Raw genomic sequence first — 19,302 nt, forward strand, 5'->3', positions numbered from 1 at the left:
GGAGTATTTACATGATCTACCTTAGGCATCTAATCTAGGGGTGATATTGGACCCTTGATGTCTTATGTACCAGATGTAGATGTCTCCCTCAGGAGACAACTCCAAATGATCATTAGGGATTCAGGTGAGTCACACTGATACAATCTCAGTTATTTTACTCCCCCACACCTTTTGAAGAAGCACAAGTGTGTGGGTTTGCTTCTCTTATTTACCCTGAAATTTGCAAGAGACCTTTTACAGACTTAATCTAGACACACAGAACAATATGCTTGAAAGCTTTTACGTATATTCTATAAGTACAGTTGTGAACATATCTTTTAGAGTGTCCCTTCTTAAACAAGGGATTTAAATGCTGCCATATTTGAGTTGTGCATCCATCTACCTACCTAGGTACCCATCTGATTCTCTTTTAGTATCAGAGCCATCTTACAAGCTTCAACATATTTGTGGGGAAAGAGAAGATTCAGGAAAGCAAAGAGAGGCTGAGTGATTTAAAACTTGGGCTCAGGAGCGCTGCCTGTTCCACCACAGCATTTTTCTCTTGGAAGCTTGTTCTTTGAATGAACCAGAGAACAAAACCAATAATGCCCATGATCTGGCACCAGTCAAGGAAGATCAGCTTGAACTTCATCCTCAGCCTGCACCACCTCCAGTAAGGCTCATAAAAAACTCTGGGGGCCAAAAATACTGGGGCACTGGCTGAAAAGTGGCCCAAAAATTGTCATGCATTAAACGAAGGGGCTTGGAAAAAGACTGTTTTTTTGAAAGGGTTTGTAACCATAACAGTGATGGGTTCCTTGGTATCTTTTCAAGACAACCAACACTATAATCCAACAAATAACACAGAAATATTATCTACTGGCAAATCTAGATGATGGTATTGCAGGCAAGTGCAACTGGGAAAAAAATGTTAGGACTCCAGAACTGTCCTGGACACATGTTTTTTGAGCCTTTGTACAATATAAAAAATTTAAAAGTGTTTTTTAGAGTAGGTATTTAAAATAGATATCACCACTGTGCACTGTAAAAACTGTGTGCAAATACCTCCTCTACATTACAGTGCTTTTTATCATCTAAGCAAGCAAAACCCATGTTGTTCAGTTCCAATTCAGACAAAATATTTAATATACCATTAGGCTAAAGTAGAAGAGTATTTCCTTAATATACATCTATATATAAAGATACGTATTATATTATTTTAATAATGTATTGTAATATACTGTATGTACCTATATATTCTAAAATTTATAAATCCCTCCTAGCTGCTATAGCAGCTACATAGAGGAACCTAGTACCGTTTTGGTTTCTGCTTATCTGTCAGTCTGTAGGTAATTACAAAGGAGTGGGAATGCAATTTATTCCCAAGTAGCCAGTGTTGCAAACTACAGCTGTACTTGAGAGATTCCAGCTACTCAGTATTTACAAGTTTGAATTCTAAAACTGATCAGAAATTCATTTACAAGCTCAGACTTCCCCCCAGTTTAAGCAAGAGGTAAAGTATTTTCCCTTGCACTATGAGGGCCTGCATCCAGCTGGCTAGATGCTGTTTGGGTGATCTGAACACTGAAGGTCATGGATACATTTTTATCTGTAAAGCAGAAAAACTTGAGTTCTTCTGGAGAGAAGCAGATTTTCATTGAGCTCAAAGCTCCAGCGGCACCTGTCTACAACCTTTAGTGATATCAACAGCAATCAGACGTTGTAGTTCTGACTCAAATACGCGCTCTGTCTGGAACGCCTCCTATTTAAAGCATAGCAGAGATGCTGAATCACCAAGGCCCTGTAACCCAACAAACATCTTACCAATGCATTTTCTCGGGCATACTTGCAGAAGTGGATTCTAAATGTTGATCCTAACCGATGTAAATCTAATTTCTAGAATGGTGGGAACTGTCAGGCAGCAGAACCTGAGAATGCGTATGTCATTTTTCATCTTTACATTTTCACACACAGGAATAAAGCTATCCCAAATGCAAGCCATTAAAACAGTAAGAATTACACTTTCTTTGCCTTGGCAAAGAGAAGTTTGGAGGTATTTCAGAACAACAATGTAATTCTCCTAGAAGTGAAGTGCAACATGAAGGGGCTGCTGATTCAGTAGCACTAAAAACTGGTGCTGGTCTCAGTGTTGTTACAAAAATTCTTAGTTTAAATGTATCTTCCTTGAACACAGTTAACACTGCGGCAACAGCAGAATCCAAGGACTACTGAAGAACGAATTCATCTATCCTTATTATACATTATACAAGAATGCATTATACAAGAAACTTTTGTCTGAGACAAAATACATAGACAAAAACCGAAGATTGAAAAGCTGAACTTGGGGCAATCAAAGCTAACAAAAACAGCAGATGCCCCCTCGTGGTTACAGTCAAACGTAGCAAACGAAAGACAAAGGGAAGAATAAAAACTACACTAAAGGAAGAGCAAAGCTGAATAACTAGAAATAAGGATGTCAGCCCAACTGGCCTCTCTCTGGACTTCAGCTGACTCTAAGAGGAAAAAGAAAGACATCACACCAGGACTAAGGAGAAAAATGCCTCCAGTTAAAATAATCCCCAAATATGCTTATGATCGCACTATAAGGAAATGTATTTGCTTTTCTATAAAACCAAACCCACTATTTTATAACCCTCTCTGAAAAATAAGACAGTATCACTAGTGAAATGAACTTAATTGCACATGTGAAAAGATCTAGATTTTGTTACTGCAAAAGCTTTTATTGACTACTAGGGAGATAGTAAAAGCATCCATTGTGTCTAATGAGGAATGAAAGCAGATGCTGGAAATAAAGACCTTCCAGGGTCTAAGGTTACTTTTCCCTAAGAAAATATTTTGAAACCATTATCTGAAGACTCTCAGCTTGTAAAATCAGCAGGGCTCCAACTAAGAGTCAATAAAAAATTGCCTTCCCCCCCAGGTGAAGAGCCGTTACCTATTAGAAGCTGGCACTCCAGAAGCAGAGCAGCTGTTCTTCAGAAGTGTGCCGGGGGATAAATACCCTCGGATGGGAGCAGCTGAGAGGATCCCGGCAGTTGCCACCTTCAGCAGTCAGGGGAACTCACTTTGTACCTCCAATCTGAGGGAAGAATTTTAAAGAGAAGCAGCCGATCCCCTCTGTTCATCCCTGCCCTGGGAATCACCACCTCCCATGCCAACAGGTTCAGCCACAAGGAGAGAATGATGACTTCATTCACTACAGAGAATTATTAGTCATTTCTCATAGAGAAACCAGATTCTTATCACTTTTGTGACAATTTTCACTTTTTTTTTTTTTTTTTTTTAACCAGTAGTGTTTATTTTTACATAAATTTGTGCATATATTTTTTCTGGAATGGCAGTTTTACCCAATAAGTATGTTTCAGCAAATTACTAAAATCTTAAAGGTTTTATACATTTTTAAGCAAGAAGTGTGATTTATTCCCATTTATTACATTCTTGTCCATGTAAAACTATCTATAATTTGTATTTGTCTGTTCATGATCCTCATGACCACTGTAAGTCTCTGGAATTTCAAAAACCTCATTAAAAACCCTTTGATTTTACCCTCAGCTTTAATAATAAAGCAAATTTCACTTTTGCATTTAGTCCAGTTTGGTTCCATCTGCTGCCCAAAGCTACAAACTACATCTTGTAACATTTACATAAGATTAAAAATAGAAAACTCAAAGGTGTTAATCTTACAAAGCATTTGAAGAACATTTACTAGAGATGAAAACCATCCATCCTAAGATATCAGCAATGATCACCCATTCAGCTGGTAAGTTTCACATATTGATAATTAAGAAAATGAACAGTTGAACACCTATATCGGAAACATTCAGCAGTTACATTACATTGTTGTTTCCCAGGTGACTTCCTAGCTTGCAGTAGGAAACACAGCCTCAGTTGGACATCCAAAAAACAAAGGGTTGTGTTTTACTGGAAGGGTAAGTGTAACAAGTGAAAATAAAATGGATAAAATGGTAACATTCTCAAGTTTCGTGTTTCTGGATCATACACGAGTGATCTTGTCCCAGTACACTTGGGCAGCAGAAGCAGCACCCCTGATACTGACCCAGAATACAACCACCAGCCCCGTGTTGCCACGTTTCTGAGCAGCATCTACCAGAGCCACTATACAAATCTTCCTCAGCATAAAGAGTAGATGCACTATGCAGCACCCAGGATTTCTACAATTTCTGGGATATCCTACAGTTCAGAGCAAGCATATAGCTTCACTAAATTCTGCCTTAAACTTCCTGGTGGAAAAAACAGGACAGCTACAAAGAAGCTCAAGGACATAGTAACTCTTAAAGCTTATTTTTAAGACTCTAAACAGAATTTCAAGCACTGGCAGACACAAAAGGCAACTTGTAAACTACAGTGTTGAGTGGACCAGATATGAACCATCACAAACAGAATACAACACACACATAGACCTTGGAAACCTATCACCTCAATTACTGCATTTTGCAACAGCTGTGTCACATCTTCAGATTGCCACTTAAATCTGATGTACATCATTAGCAGTGAAAACTTTTCTGCCACTCCTGGCCAAATTTAGGTTCAGAAACCCCAAATCCTCCTTTAGGTTGTATGTACTGGCATTTTAAAGACAATTCTTCCTCCTTTGTACAAGCACTTTCCTTAAACATACAGCAAGGGATGAGTTTCTGGTTTTCCTACTTTCGTGCAGTTCCCACTCATCCCATTTATTTTCCAATATAGCAAGCTGGCATAGATTTTGCTAAATAACCCACCTTACTCCATCCCTCTTCAATTCTAACTACAGCTTCTAACTCAGCAACCCAAGCTCACTGTAGGGCATCTGCAGCACTGCACACAGTGCTTTGACATCTAGAGGTGCTGTGTAAGTTATTTCAGCCTTTCCCATTCCAGTCCCATGCATGCCAGCATTACTGCTAACACACTCAACTTGCTGAATCAGATGAAGGAACTGATGCCATTAAGTTTTTTTCACACTTGTAGTATGTGGCTGCACAGCAGAGAGACATCACAGCATTGCGGATGAGCACCTGGGAAGAAGTACGCTCACAGGAAAACAAGGTGTCATCTTAGGAAGTAGCCTCTCTAGAAATGTCACTTTTAAAGGACAGAATAAAGTTTAGTAGTCATTTAAACAAAAAATAATCACCAGCCCCCAAACTTAACAAGGGATTCTGAAAGTCTTGATAAATTTCTCAAGTTTTGTGCAATTGGTTCTAAACCTTGGTCTTTAGCAGACAAGAAATAGAAGTGATAGCTAAAGGCTTGTCTATTCATACCCTGCACAGTATCAACCCAGTATTCATCTGTGTTTCCACCAGTTTGCTAGTAACCCATCCTCCTACTGTGCTTGATAACAAACTTAATGCTAGACTCAACCCAGAGGAAAATTCCTAACACAGCTGAAATTACTCAAGTTATTCAGCTGCATTTAGGCTCAGTACAAAAAAAATTCAAACCACCTACCACTCTACTAATCTATTCCTATTTTAATGAATTATTTGATAGAATTCATTCATAGTAAATCCATCTAAGATTGATCATGGCACTTCATAATAAGCACAGTAATTAGCTTCATGGCTTCTCTCTTCCAAAATTTAAGCAAACAACTGCCAAGCTGATGCCCTAATGAGTTAGCCAAGAGCACAGCCAGCTATTACTACAGGCCAACAGATCACAGACACTTCAAGTGTGTCCTTACATGCACCAGATCAAACACATTGAAATCAGTAACTTTAGGCATGAATCTGTGGCTAGATTCTTTAGGTCCTTCTCTGGACTTTGAACTCACTTGTTTCACCTGTAATTCAGAAGTGCTTTGCTCCATAGCCACCCTAAATGCATAATTCAGAGCTCTGTGTGCATAGGACAAATTCCCAATTATTCAGGGTGTTCTACTGCCATGCTAGACATTTTGGGGGAGTTGGGGTTACTCAAGAGTTTGTTTTATGTTCTGTACTCCACCCTCTGTTCACAGAAAGTCTACCATGTAGCTAGTGACTCCCTGCTATAGAAAGCTTTGTTATGTCAGGTACAACATTCTCCTCCTTCTGTCTTAAAACTTACTGCAGGTAGTAATTTCCTACATGATTATCATTCCCTGGGGGAGTTACTCGATACTAACTGTAGTATTCTTCTCTTATCCTGCCCTGTATAGCAAGTATATGCACTCTCAGCTGGGGAGACCTGCCACCAGTTCATGCCCTCCTTTCCTGCAGTTCCTGAAATTCTCAGTGGGGAGCAAGAGTGCTTGCAGATGAAGCCCCATCAAACTGGTGACTGTCACTTGGCTCAAGTTATGCTGGTCTCGCGGGGAAGATGAAGGGATATGATGGAGGAATTCTTACACTGGCCAGGGTGCCAGGAAAAAAGTGGGGTCTGTGATTTGTCTTGATACAGTTCTAGGGTCTTTTCAGACTTCTCAGCTTCTTCTGATTTTTACATTTTTTTTCAGTTCATTAACCAGAACACTGAATTTGGACAAGCACAGATTTTGGGTGGTTTTCTGCTGGCATTGGCAATGTGCAAAAAAAGGGGGAAAAGAGAATTAAGAATAACTTAAAAGAATTGCTTCATCTCATACTTCTGATATATGGAGCTCCAATATGACCAAATAGTATTTACTCCATTTCAGTGGAATCCTTTAAAGACAGACAATATAAACCAGAAACTTAATGTATAGAAGTTACAGCGATAAACCCAATCATTTTAATTGAAGCCATTAAAAAAAAAACCAAAACAAAACAATGTGAGGCAATATAAATGGTAAAATTATACTTAAGAAGGAATAGCCAGCACTTTCTGAAAAGCTTTAAAACAGCAACAGACACTTTACAAAAGATCGAGGGAAAAGAATAAAATTTCCAAACTACAGGTACTGTATAAAGGTAGCATTAACAATTATCTTATAAAATACAGCAACAGAGACAAAATGGATACTCAAACTTCTTTGAAACTAAGCCTTCTGGGGTCTTGGTTAAAATGTGTTCAAAAACTATTTTAAACAAGGACTAAATACTTCGTACTTTAAATTTACAGGTCCCTGGCATAAACATAGCACTATACACATCTTCCAAACAAGCAGTAAGTACAATTGCATTTAACCATGTGTGGTGTCATCTTCTACAAAGTCTTTGGCCATTTCTGCTGTGATCACATCAATATGACTAACCTGGTGGAACAAAAAGAAGTATACAGTTATTACAGTATCTACTGCAGAGTAAGACAGACTTATTTCTGAAGGCTCCAGGACTCTGCAACAGGTCAATTATCAGTTTCTAATCTCCCTTAAAGAACATGACAAGGGACATCTGTAGATATTTATTTTTCAGGAAGAAGAGGACTTTTACACAAGACTGCAATATACCTAGAAAACCATCACTGAAATAAGGCTGATTCACTTTGAACTCTTGTTAGTCAAGTCTCAAATGCACAAATTGACAAGGTTCTCAGTAAATGCTGCAACATATTATTTACCTTGTTTCTGAATTTTACACCATAGAACTTGTCAGCTGACTCGAGCAATTCAGGCCTAAAAGTTGTTGTAATAAACTGAGCATGTTCAGCTAGTTCCATAATCATATCTAAAAAAAAAACAAACACAGAAATTCATTATTTATGTAATACTTCCAATAAAGTAGGACAGGTCTGAATGAGACAGGCAAAGAGTTTGCTATTCCTTATTCAAAAGGAGGTTTTGGTTAATAAAACAAAAACCAAAACCACTCACAAATCAAGAAGGGATCAATATGAGGTTTTTAAATATTATCGTTAACTTCAGTATCAACTTTGACAAATCCAGCCACTCAGCAAAATCAGTGGGATATTAAACTTCTATGATGAAAACAGAGTAAGCACTTTCCCAACAATGCAATGAGCTAAGAGTTCATTTTTAAAATCAAACTACACTTCAAAATAGTTCTATTTCCACCACATTAAAGTGTAGTAAGGAAACCCTTTAGGTGCAGTAGACAACACAGAGCTTCTACCTAAGACTAAGTTAATGAAAGCTTCAGAAGGCACAAAATTTAAATTCTAACACACATATTGGGATATTAAAAATTGTGCCTTTTGATTAGAAGCTTTTATCTTAAACATCAGGGAGGAGAAGACAGACTATCATGTTCAACCCCAGTGAAGATTAATAAAGGTAGACAGTTACCTGAAACAGCTTTTCTGTGCTGAGCATCCAAGGCTTGGTCGATTTCATCAAACAAGTAAAATGGAGCTGGATCACATTTCTGGATAGCAAATATCAGGGCTAGGGCCACTAAGGATTTCTGTCCACCTGAAAGTTGCTGCATTTCTCTCATTTCACCCTGCTTCCCTGTGAACGATACCTAAGAAAACAATGCAACAGCAAGATGATTTCAAAATATTCAACCACAACATCACTTGCTATTTAGCAAATAAACAGGACCAATTAAATGTTGCCTTTTAAGAATATAGTTAAAAGGCGATCTAAACAAATATGCAGAGTACTGGAAAACAATTTTTTTTCTTTACCCTTATGCCAACTCCAGTGAACTGGTCTACAGATGGAACACTGCTCTGCGATCCAGATCCCCTTTCACTCTCGGTGCTGCCTTCACCTTCATCCTGGGACTGACTGCCCTCCACATCTCCCTTCTTCATCACTAACGTGGCCTTGCCACCAGGGACTAACTTCTGGAATACTTCACTGAAATTTTTTGACACCTGAAAGAGAAACACAGTCAATACACCAGCTCATTTTTACACAGTGAAATCAAATGCAGACAACAGCTGGTTTTACTCACACCAAGTATCAGCTTCAAAGCAGAGATTCACATTTATTCTTAAGTGGACATAGAAGTGAGAAACAGACACTATACAGAGCTTGGTTTAAAGACATCTAAGCCAACTGTTCTTGTATGAGAATTTTCACAAATTTTTTAAAGAATTGTAGAATTAAAACATAGAACAGCAGCAAAAGCAAGTATGATTTATATCTGAAGTTTACTGAAGAGATCTCTGTTAAGCAAATGACTTAAGAAAAGGCTTGACATACTTAGTAGTTGAGATCCTTTGTTAATGTTAGAAATTACTTTCAATAAATCTGGAGAATGTATTTGGAGTTTTTGGAGTAGAGTTTTTTACCAGATATTCCCCAGAAAGGGTTGTGTGTAGTCCAGATTCACCAGAAATGAAGTATTTAAGAGGTTTAAAGCAGAGCTAGAGTTGTAATACAGCCAATATGAGCACCTATTTAAAATGCTAGCCTATTTCTTTTTCAGTATTTAAAAACCCCACAACCCTCAAGTTACATGATACTGCCTTCTATTATTATAGGATAAATGTACTTACTATCTGCTTCTTCCCATATAGCTCCTTCATAAAGGGACAACTATATTTCAGCACCAGTGTCTTTACAATCACTGCCATTTTGTTACCTGTTTGAAAGTCAGCTGAATAGCCTCATATTTCCTCAGCTCAAGGACATTCATCAGCTCCATGATGGATTTGTAGCCCCTGTCCAGTTCCTCTTGTCTTTTTATCAATTTTTCTTTCTGCTCTGAGAAATTCACAAACTGATCTAAAGCTTTTTTATTAACGTGACTGTACTTCTTCAGTTCCGTATTACACTGCTCCAGTTTGCGGAATAACTGTAAATGGAAAATATTAACATATCAAAATGACTTGCAATTCTAGCCACATCTGACACTCAATATGTACGTGACACTAATATTTCAGGTCATGAAGCCAGGCATGCTTATTACCTGCTTTAAACTTAAAGTCTGGTACTTTTCAAAAGCCTCCTGTGGAAGTGAACCCAACTCTCGGATTTTCTTCATGCATTCCTCTTTCTTCTTGAGAAGCATGCCTTGCCTGTTAGTCATTTTTTCAAGTTCTTTTGTATCATGGTTAATGGCATCCATATGCTCCTTTTCCATGTTCTTCCAGCGTTCCATGCTCTTTTGAAGCTCTTTAATTCCTGCTTCCGTTTTGTCAATAGAATTATCCAGATCTGAGATATTGGATGAGAGCACAAAACCCAAAGTGGTAAGTCTTACACGCCTGCATAAAATCGGCAATTATCCAGTCAAGTACTTATGCAACAAAAGGATAATCTAAAGAAAAAGACCTGTTAAGGCATAGAAAGTTAATTTTAAGACAAAAAGCTGAAAATTCCTCTTCTCTTACCCATGAGTACATGGCTTTTAAAAAGCCTTAACAAGCATACTAAGGTCATGTTGTTAAAGTCTAGGAAGAGAGAAGCAAGAAGTTTGAGCCATACAAATGCTACTTCCTATTTGACAGCAACTTAGTTTTAGATAAGTTGGGCAAAATTCAACAACTATACAAGATCATGCTTGCATGAAGGTTGCTTCAAGAGTACGATGCCTTGAAGCCCAAAGTCTAGTTATCACCAACACATACTTACTGGTATTACAGGGCGCAATTGTGGATACTTTCTTTTATGTACAACATGCACAAAATCTTATTTCACTTATCTTTTGGAGTGTTACAAAGATCTGTTCCATACTATGTAACTACCACAGCATATTTGAAATTAATGATTACTTCTCATACTACGGTCTATTTCTAAACCAAAATGTGGTATGTGTAAGCTTTCAAAACACTGGAGAATTTTCTTTCCAAAAAATTAAGTTACCAACCATCTGACCGTGCCAGTGTATCTTTCACTCGTTTGTTGATAGCCTCAAGTTCCGATGTTGTGGCAGTAAGAACTGTGCCACCTTCTGTTTCTCGAAGCTCATTCAGTTCCTATAGGATAAAGTAAATGCCACCAAGCTTCAGCATGGAGGGGAACAAAAGTATAAGCCAGACAAACAAGTTATCTTCTGCTACTCTACATACAACTGTATTAAATATTTTATTAAAGTTAAACTTTCAAACAAATCTGTCACTGTGATGGTCATAAAGCGTGTATTTAGAGTAGGATTTCAGTCAAAAATTCACATGTCTAAAATACTGTGATGAAATTTAAGTGAAACACCTAACTCAACTTGCATATAGAGAAGCAAAACCCACCATACATAATGCAGGATAATGAACATTTATCAAAATATTTCATACATTAAAGCCCTGGAAGTAAACCAAAAATGGATTGCGAAAGTATATTTAAGAGAAAATCCTTACTTGTTCCACTTGGTCTAGGCGTTTTCTCAGATTCTCATTGAGATATGTCTCAACTCTTGTGATAATGCCTTCCAGTTTAATCCTCTCATTCAAAAGCTGTCTGTTTTCCTGGAAAAAAAAAAAAAAAAAAAAAAAGTGCATCAATTGCCTTAACTGACTGCTAAACAACAATTTTTAAATTATTGAACGAAGATAAAAGAACCCACTCATGACACAATTCTGTGTATGAAAATATCACACAATTCTTTGGACTGCTGCTCTGATTTTAACAAATAGAAAGAACCAAATGTGAATTATTTTGCAGCTGTCTAGTGTAAGAGTCAACCACACAAATCAGTAAGTTTTAAGAAACTGTATTAGCAACTGAATCCAATTCTTAAACCCAGAAAAGCATACTTAAGTAGTATTTTTTCACGAACGTGTTTCAGACAAAACCTTAGTTTTTGTGTCATCTACCATGTGCTTTAAGGCACTGTTTTATTTTCCCACACTGTGCATCATTCCTTTTAGATTATACCTATTTGTATTTATCGTTGTAAAGTCCAAGAGCAGTAGCATGAAAACTGTAACGATTCCAACATAAATAGCTGTAATTCTCACACAGTACAGCTAGTAAAACTCACCAGCACTTGAGAACAACATGCAAATACTTTGCAGATGAGAAAACTCCAAACATGTCTACCTACTACTGATGGAACGCTACTTTAATTACAGTATATTCATAAGTGACTTTTCACACAAAAGGACAGAAGTAAGTTTATTGGGAAGAAAGGTACCACATTTTTTGGCAAGACATTTTTAATTTCCTTACTTGCTGTAGTTGTCGAATTTCATCATTGAGAGCATCCACACGTTTCTGATCTTCAAGACTTAGCTGAGACAACAAATCAGTCCCCAGCTCTGCTTTTAACGATTCTCTAGTTGACTCCATAGCGTGTAAACTTGCCTCTAAGCTCTGCAAACTGCGTTGCTGTGGAACAGATGAGACAGAATCATTCCTCAAAGTGATCTGTAGATTTACATAAGTATCACTTCCCTGTTTACATAAACATATTTTTGTGACATCTCTAGTCATCTCTTCATATCTCGCTTTACGATGTTAACCAGAAAGGAATGCAAATTCATCAGTAATATTAAACAATTAATATAAAAACAGTAACAGCTTTCAACAGCCCCATACCTTAGGCATAAATGTCTTCTCAGACTGCTGCCTCTTCTCCTTCAGCATTTTCATCTCTGACAAAATGCTGTCTCGAGAGGCTTTGAACTTTCTCTGCTGTGTCTCAATTTGCTGCATTTGGTTCATTAGCTGGTCAATCTCATTATTAATCCATACAGTGGGCTAAGGAAAACTCTCCCTTGTTTTTAAAGGTATTTTATACCTACCATCATTTTCAATTCTTATTCTGTTTGTCATATTCAGCTGCCATCAAAAAACAAACAAAAAAAACCCACAAACCCAGAATACTCAGTTGTACAGGAGAAATCAAGAACCATCAACAAAAGTAACTCGAGCACCCTTATTAACACCAAGAACAAACCAGAAAAGCATCATCTAGCTGTTAATTTTACAACATGGCACTCAGAAGACAGAGATACATCTGAACTTGTAAGAAAAACTCAGATCTTACAAAACATAGAAGAGCAGATGCCTACATATAAAAAGAAATATTGGAACAATACAATTATCTCTTACTCAAGTCTGAAGCAAAAAGTGTAATTTAACAGGTAATTAGGACGTTTAACTACAAGCAGCAGGAATTCAAGCTCCCATTCCTAGTAACAAAAATGAGGCTACCTGTACCATGCACACTGGTATTGGTGTTAAAATTAGTTTCTGCACAAATCCCTTTAAAACCATATGCCTACATATCTGTAGTTTTACGAAGATCTAAGGAAGGAGAAAAAGCCACAGTAGAATATTTAATCATTGATACACAAATTGGGTCCTGCACTTTACTTATAGGTAACAATAAGAAGGGTGGAAAATATTTATTGCTGGTGCATGTAAAGCCAGTTGGCAAATTCAGACTATTTAAGTCACATTTAACAGACCATTTCAACGTTCTTCCACTGACATAACAAGATGTAGGTATATACTTCTAAAGTTTTGCTAATCGAGCTGTGGATCTAAGTGTTCTGTGGCTTCAGTGTTCTGCTCATCTGCTGCCCCAAAAATGTCTCTAATGCCCTGCTGCAGGTCAAAAAACAAAGGAGTTCAGATCAAATGACAGAATGACCTGGATAACAGAGGAGAAACTTGTATAAACCTCTCTTGCCCCTGAATTCTAGATACTGGATCTCAAAAGGACACTGTAGCATTAAAGGGGTTAGAGAAAAACATGCTACTTGAATTTTTGTACAAAGAGACTGAAAAGACTAAGACTGTCAAGCACTTCTGGGCTTCATTATAATATAATGCTCTCCATCTCCTCCCCACAGCTTAAGTGGACTATGTAACACACCAATTCAGGACTCAAGTACTAAAAATATAGCATGAGTCAAAAGAAGTAGTGAAGATTAACACATATAACAAGAATATCTGGTTATAGCACTTACTAGAACAAACTCCAGAAGGGAGAACTCTCATAATTTAGAGTTTAACCTCACCTCTAAGCTTCAAAAATCAAATTCTAACAGGGACAGACTACTGAAGCTCCTTTTTCCTGAAGCCTATAATGCCAGCCATTCTCTGAAGCAAACTATTTGGAAAAGGTGTGCTTCAATTACTGTTTTTCAGTCCAGCTTCCCCAGTATGGAAGTTTTACCAAAAAATGAACAGCAGTGGTACAGAAACTATTTCTCAACTAGCTGCATTGCTCTAAAAATTATATTGAAGAAAAGAATGCAATTCAGGCACATAAGCAACGGATATATTTTAAAATCAGTTATTCTCACTGTTTGTACATCAATTTTCACATGCAGATGTTTTGTTTGTTTTACCACTGATTTTTTTGCTACTAAAATCCCTACAGTAACACACAGAACCAGACTGCACAGTCAAAACGAACTCCACAGCTAATACATAACATTAATAGAAGTTAGTCTCCTGGTTTTTATCTATTACTGTAACTGCAAAACAAAAGCTTTAGCATCACACAACCTTTCTCCAAGAACAACAAAAGGATATTTTCAATGTTTCTGCGTAAGTTTTCATTGAGTTTTGCTTCAAGTTCACCAAGTTCTTCTTCTGCCTTTCTAACATCTTTTTGTAATTCAAGCCGAGACTTCCTTGTGTCGTAATAACCTCCAGTCAAAGCACCACGATGGCTGACTTGATCACCTAAAGTGCAACAAAATGAGACTATAAACTGCACACTGGACGCTCTCCACGATGTTCAGAGCAGTTTCTACAATACAACTTAGCAAACTAGAACATTTCAACTAGCCTACAGAAACACTGCATCAGTATCAGGAACCATGTATGTATGTTTATAGTAATTAGGGAAAAGTTTATTTCTGTATTCAATTTAAAGTGCACTTCCTTTCTAAAGACCAACACAGACTGCTATGATCACCTCTAAGTATTAGTTGATTTCTTTTTTGTTTTTAATTAACTTCTGAAACCATGCAGAGCTTGAAGGGAGAAAAGTACTTCTATTAAGGGGAAAATGCAAATGCCTAGCACTACCAATTTAAAAAAAAATCTCAGGTCTTCTGTGAGGGGGACAACAAGAGAGAGGCTGAGTAATTAGCTGCCTTTGTGGCTTGTAGAGTATGCCGTTACTGAAAAATTAACCATTTCCTCCTCGAGGCATCCTTAGGTATTTTTTCAGATTAACTTTAAGAGACAAAAAGACAACAGTAAACCTGCAGGGAATATGCATCCCATTAACAAGAGATACAGATTATTTCAGAGAACACAATGTGTAAGCATGTCTGGTATGCAGAAGAATTCACCTTGAATTTATCAATAATTAAGGCCATATATTCCCACCCTAATACTGGTTTAATTTTGTGGAAAACACCATAAATACTCCAGGAAAACAAACACCTGTTAAACTGGATAAACCAAATTCAATGATTACAAATCTAATCTGCTTTACAATTCTGAGGATGAAGATACATAGCTGATAACTTTTAAACCATAAGAAAATTCAACAGCTGTGAAGAGATTCTGTATTTTTAAACACTGTACATAAGCAAGTGTAACACTGTACAACTCAGTCAAGTATACTATTATTTAAAATAATCATATTTTGACAACACTAACAGACCATATCTAATGAAGAATAAATAAAATAGAGAACTGCAACACTTACCTTCCAGAGTAATACAATCCATAGTGAAAGCTCTGGCCAGCTGGGTAGACACTTCCATGCTACGACAAATTAGAGTCTTGCCAAAAACATGTTTGAAAGCTTTGTCAAATCTTGGATTGTATCTCAGTTTACTGATCATAGGAATAGCATCCTGAAGTGACAGTGATTTTAATGAGAAAAACATATTGATACAAATATGGCAAGTACACTGAAACTAATTCATACAAAGAATTCAAGAGAGCCCTGAAAAAAAGAAGCTACAATCAAGATGAAAAATAGAATACACTCTAGCTTTATAACAAGAATTTCTAAAAGTGTAGCATACCTCAAATTCACTGAATATTTACACTGGTTCCACAATCAATAAACCTATAGAATTAAGACTTCTGGAGCTGTGTCATTATTTACATACAGATGTCAAATCTTGAACTCAAAAGCACAATATTGTGACTGATACTTTAGAAATAAACAGCTGTCAGTTTGTAGGATGACACACTGACTGAACATTACCAAGACAAACACATAAACACTCTATGGAAATCAAGTGCAAGATTCTGCAATTTTAGCTTTTAACAGCTAAGCTTGAGCCTTAAGAGTCTGACAGGATCTCAGAGTATTAAACTGCTACTGAAACAAGTTGAGTAAGTATCATAAATTTACTGTAAATTTTTTTTCCTCAGAAAAAAAACATTCCTTCCTGTAGAAAGCAGGACACAAACATGAACACGGTTTTACCAGTAAAACCCTCCCAAAATAAGCACACTAGAAGTTTGATTGTTTCCTGTTTATTTTTTCTTATGTTGATCTGAGGAAAAACATGGAAAAAAAAATCTGCTTTTAAAAGAACTTATTCTACTATGATTATTGTGGGAAGCAGTTAACATTTACACCATTAATTCATTACTAAAAGTTCAAATAAGAACACATACTTTTTTTAATGGCTGTCACTGAATATTTGTTTATACATTTTTAAATATAAAAACACAATTAATTTCCAATAATTCTGAGAAACTCTCCACAGCTGTAATATGTAACACAACTCTTCAGCTTCTGTCCATGGCAACATTTTAGCTTAAGGAATTACAATTCAGTAATTCAGGCAATTATTGATTATCATGTTACAATAAAATTTTACTACTTTTTAGTACCACCTATTTACTTGTAAGGTGAAGTTAAGTTTTGAAGAGCAAATACATGGTAGGAAAGTATGTATTTTCCTACAACAATTTTTTATGTTGAGAAGTATACATTAGAAGTAGTATTTAATTGCAGACATTCAACAGCAAAGTGGTAGGCAATAAGCAACATACACAAATAAATCAATATATAAGGCTTTGTAATTATGAAGTAGAGGAAGATTCAAAAGGAATTCTAACTCACATTAGTCTCAGGATAAGCAGTATCTCTAACATCCAGCTTATTCAGAGGGAGGAAAGTAACTTCTCCAGGAAGGTTCATTTTGTTAAATTCCATAAGGATCTTTGTACTGACCTCATCAGAATCCACAATGTGATAAAACAACCTAATTTACAAGCCCAACAAATAAGCAAAACTTTACTGTGCTAAAAGGACTAATATATTTGTATGGAAACAGTAAGCATGCATATACCATTAAAGAACATCAATATAAAGTTGCATTGCATTTTCTCTTCCAAGTCTGTGCCTTTGGATATAGAGGATACACTCTACTCATTTTCATTAAAATGGCATCAGCCAAGAATTTTACATTCCACCCTCCAGTCACAAGAGCAGCTCAGTATGCATCCAGCGTCACTATGCAGACAGCCTCTTTTGCCTTAACTGCAAACCTGTTCTCCATACCATTTCAATATATAGCGTTCAGCCCTCTTTGCATGGATTTACAGAGTTTGTGTCTTATGCGTCTGTACACAATCAACAGAAACAGAGACCACATATATCTTTCTGTGCATGACTGGGACTAGCAGCAGAGGGACTGAAATAAGTAATCTTTCTTTTGCAAACTGAACTACAGTTTGCTTGTTACTGCTTTTTCAAAACTATGGGGCACAACAGGATTCAGGGCTGTGAAATACTTTGAAGGGACACCTTTGTTCATGCAGACACAGATACTTCAGATGAGGGACTATATTTCAAATTGTGGTAGCTTCAACATTTCTATGTGATAGCTTGCAAGATCATGTCACCTCTGTCCTCTTTCCTGCCCTTATACAACTACCTACATTTCCAACAAAAATTTATATGACTATTCATGAATTGGAACAGGAGACTCATCACACAAAAAAACAATTTAAATTAATCTGAAGCGTCAGATGCTGCAGGAAGTAGTAGATCACTTACTACTACTTCTAGAATACACATTTCACGCAGACTTATTAACACTTAACATCTTTTCAGATAGGTTTTAAATTGCAGGTTTTAACAGTTTAGGGATCATCCTCACCCATGAGATTTTCTGGCATAAGTGAAATAAATCTTACTGTTACCACTGAAACATAAGCATTGCTTACTGTAGAATTCTCCACACCAGAAGATGCCATCCACTTCATTCAATATAGCTCAGCCTCACCACCAACCCTTCTGGTAAATGTCAGGAGCATGGGTCTGGGGCCTTTTTTGGGAGCGTCTGTGTGGTTTTGTCTTAGGTTGTTTGTTTTGGTTTTTTTTGTTTTTTTTTTTTTTTTTTTTAACAAGATCAAGAGCCCCTAGGATTAATTTTTAAATAGACAGAATTCATAGTTCCTTCTCAAAGGAATAGCAGTTTGATCATGCTATATAGAAGGCACTTTGTCAAAAAAAGGATAAGAACAAGTTCAAAAGGATAAAACTTTCAGTAGCAACTAGTACCAACAACTAAATTGTAATACTGCAGCTACTTTAACTTAAGTAACACTAAATTGCATGTAATTACCTGTTCCCTGCAGTAACTTCAACACAGGTGTAGAAAGCTGGTTCACATTCAAAGTTATTCATCACAATGCCATGATAGCCATTTAGAACATGTTGGTTTATGCCTTTTCGACGGAAGTGCTCCAAGACTTTGTTTATGCTGTCTATACCATTCAAAATGGCCTGTTAAAATGTAATTCATTATTGTAGTGCAATTAAAAGATGTACAAATAATATCCATTTTACCTTTAACTTTGTGAAAGTCATAGCCTTCCTTCTCACCAAGTTCCTCCTAACTAACCTACCACTCTAATGAAAGACACCTAAATATCTGAGTCTGCCACTACTCAGGGTCTTTTTTTTTTTTCCCCTTAAAAGCAAAAAGGTATCAGAAGGAAGTTTAGAAGTATTAAATTTCTACCTGGTCTCCTCACCTCTCCTCCATTATCATGAGGTTACAAAACTCTACAGCTGTATTTGAAAAAAAATCAGCTTACAAATATAATTTGTCTACCTTAGTTATGATAGTAAGACCATAACCGAAAGAAATAACTGTTATATCTCACAGATATGACTATGGCTAGTCCTCTAAGAATGAGAACAGCTTCCACAAGAAATTCTCAAATACAAGGTATCTTACCTTTCCTGTTGCTGCTCTGAGAAGCTGCTGTTTCTTTTCTAAATCCTCCCGCTTTGCAGCGAGAGCTTGTTGTTCTGCATTCTCTTCCCTCCACAGATAACTACAGAACAAAAATAATTAAAATATTTTAACTGTGAATGAAGTCTGAAGGTTTCATTATTATTATTCTCAAAGACTGTGAATCTAACAGGAAGGCGAAGTGCAGGAGTTCATACATGGCCATATTTAAAAAACATACCTACATGACATGTTAACAACTACACAGTTGGGGTCCTTCACATTAAGTGAGATTCAGACATATTTCAATTAATTACTAACTTTCTTTCACTCTGTAGTTCATCCTTTTTATTTTTCACTTCATAGTATTTTCTGTCCAGTTCTTCAACACGCGCCTTCACTTCGTTAAGATCCTGGTCCAGTTTC

At 36.7% G+C, this 19,302-nt stretch overlaps 1 protein-coding gene across 1 annotated transcript in view; it reads right to left on the reverse strand.

Moving 5' to 3' along the window:
• Positions 1-3,535: 3,535 nt before the first annotated feature.
• The window catches only part of SMC3 (structural maintenance of chromosomes 3), a 30,103-nt gene continuing 14,336 nt past the window's right edge, over positions 3,536-19,302 (reverse strand). Inside the window, exons 14-29 of the mRNA XM_032988551.2 lie at positions 19,198-19,301; positions 18,880-18,979; positions 18,262-18,422; positions 16,752-16,893; positions 15,372-15,522; positions 14,240-14,392; positions 12,290-12,441; positions 11,921-12,079; positions 11,110-11,217; positions 10,626-10,734; positions 9,726-9,973; positions 9,399-9,611; positions 8,494-8,685; positions 8,150-8,327; positions 7,465-7,571; positions 3,536-7,159 (exon numbers count right to left, since the gene is read on the reverse strand). Coding sequence (XP_032844442.1) covers positions 7,088-7,159; positions 7,465-7,571; positions 8,150-8,327; positions 8,494-8,685; positions 9,399-9,611; positions 9,726-9,973; positions 10,626-10,734; positions 11,110-11,217; positions 11,921-12,079; positions 12,290-12,441; positions 14,240-14,392; positions 15,372-15,522; positions 16,752-16,893; positions 18,262-18,422; positions 18,880-18,979; positions 19,198-19,301 — 2,349 coding nt within the window. The 3' untranslated portion in view covers positions 3,536-7,087. The remainder of the gene's footprint in view (positions 7,160-7,464; positions 7,572-8,149; positions 8,328-8,493; positions 8,686-9,398; positions 9,612-9,725; positions 9,974-10,625; positions 10,735-11,109; positions 11,218-11,920; positions 12,080-12,289; positions 12,442-14,239; positions 14,393-15,371; positions 15,523-16,751; positions 16,894-18,261; positions 18,423-18,879; positions 18,980-19,197; position 19,302) is intronic.

This window comes from Tyto alba, unplaced genomic scaffold, assembly GCF_018691265.1.
Source record: "Tyto alba isolate M040663 unplaced genomic scaffold, T.alba_DEE_v4.0 Super-Scaffold_1, whole genome shotgun sequence".
Lineage (NCBI taxonomy): Eukaryota > Metazoa > Chordata > Aves > Strigiformes > Tytonidae > Tyto > Tyto alba.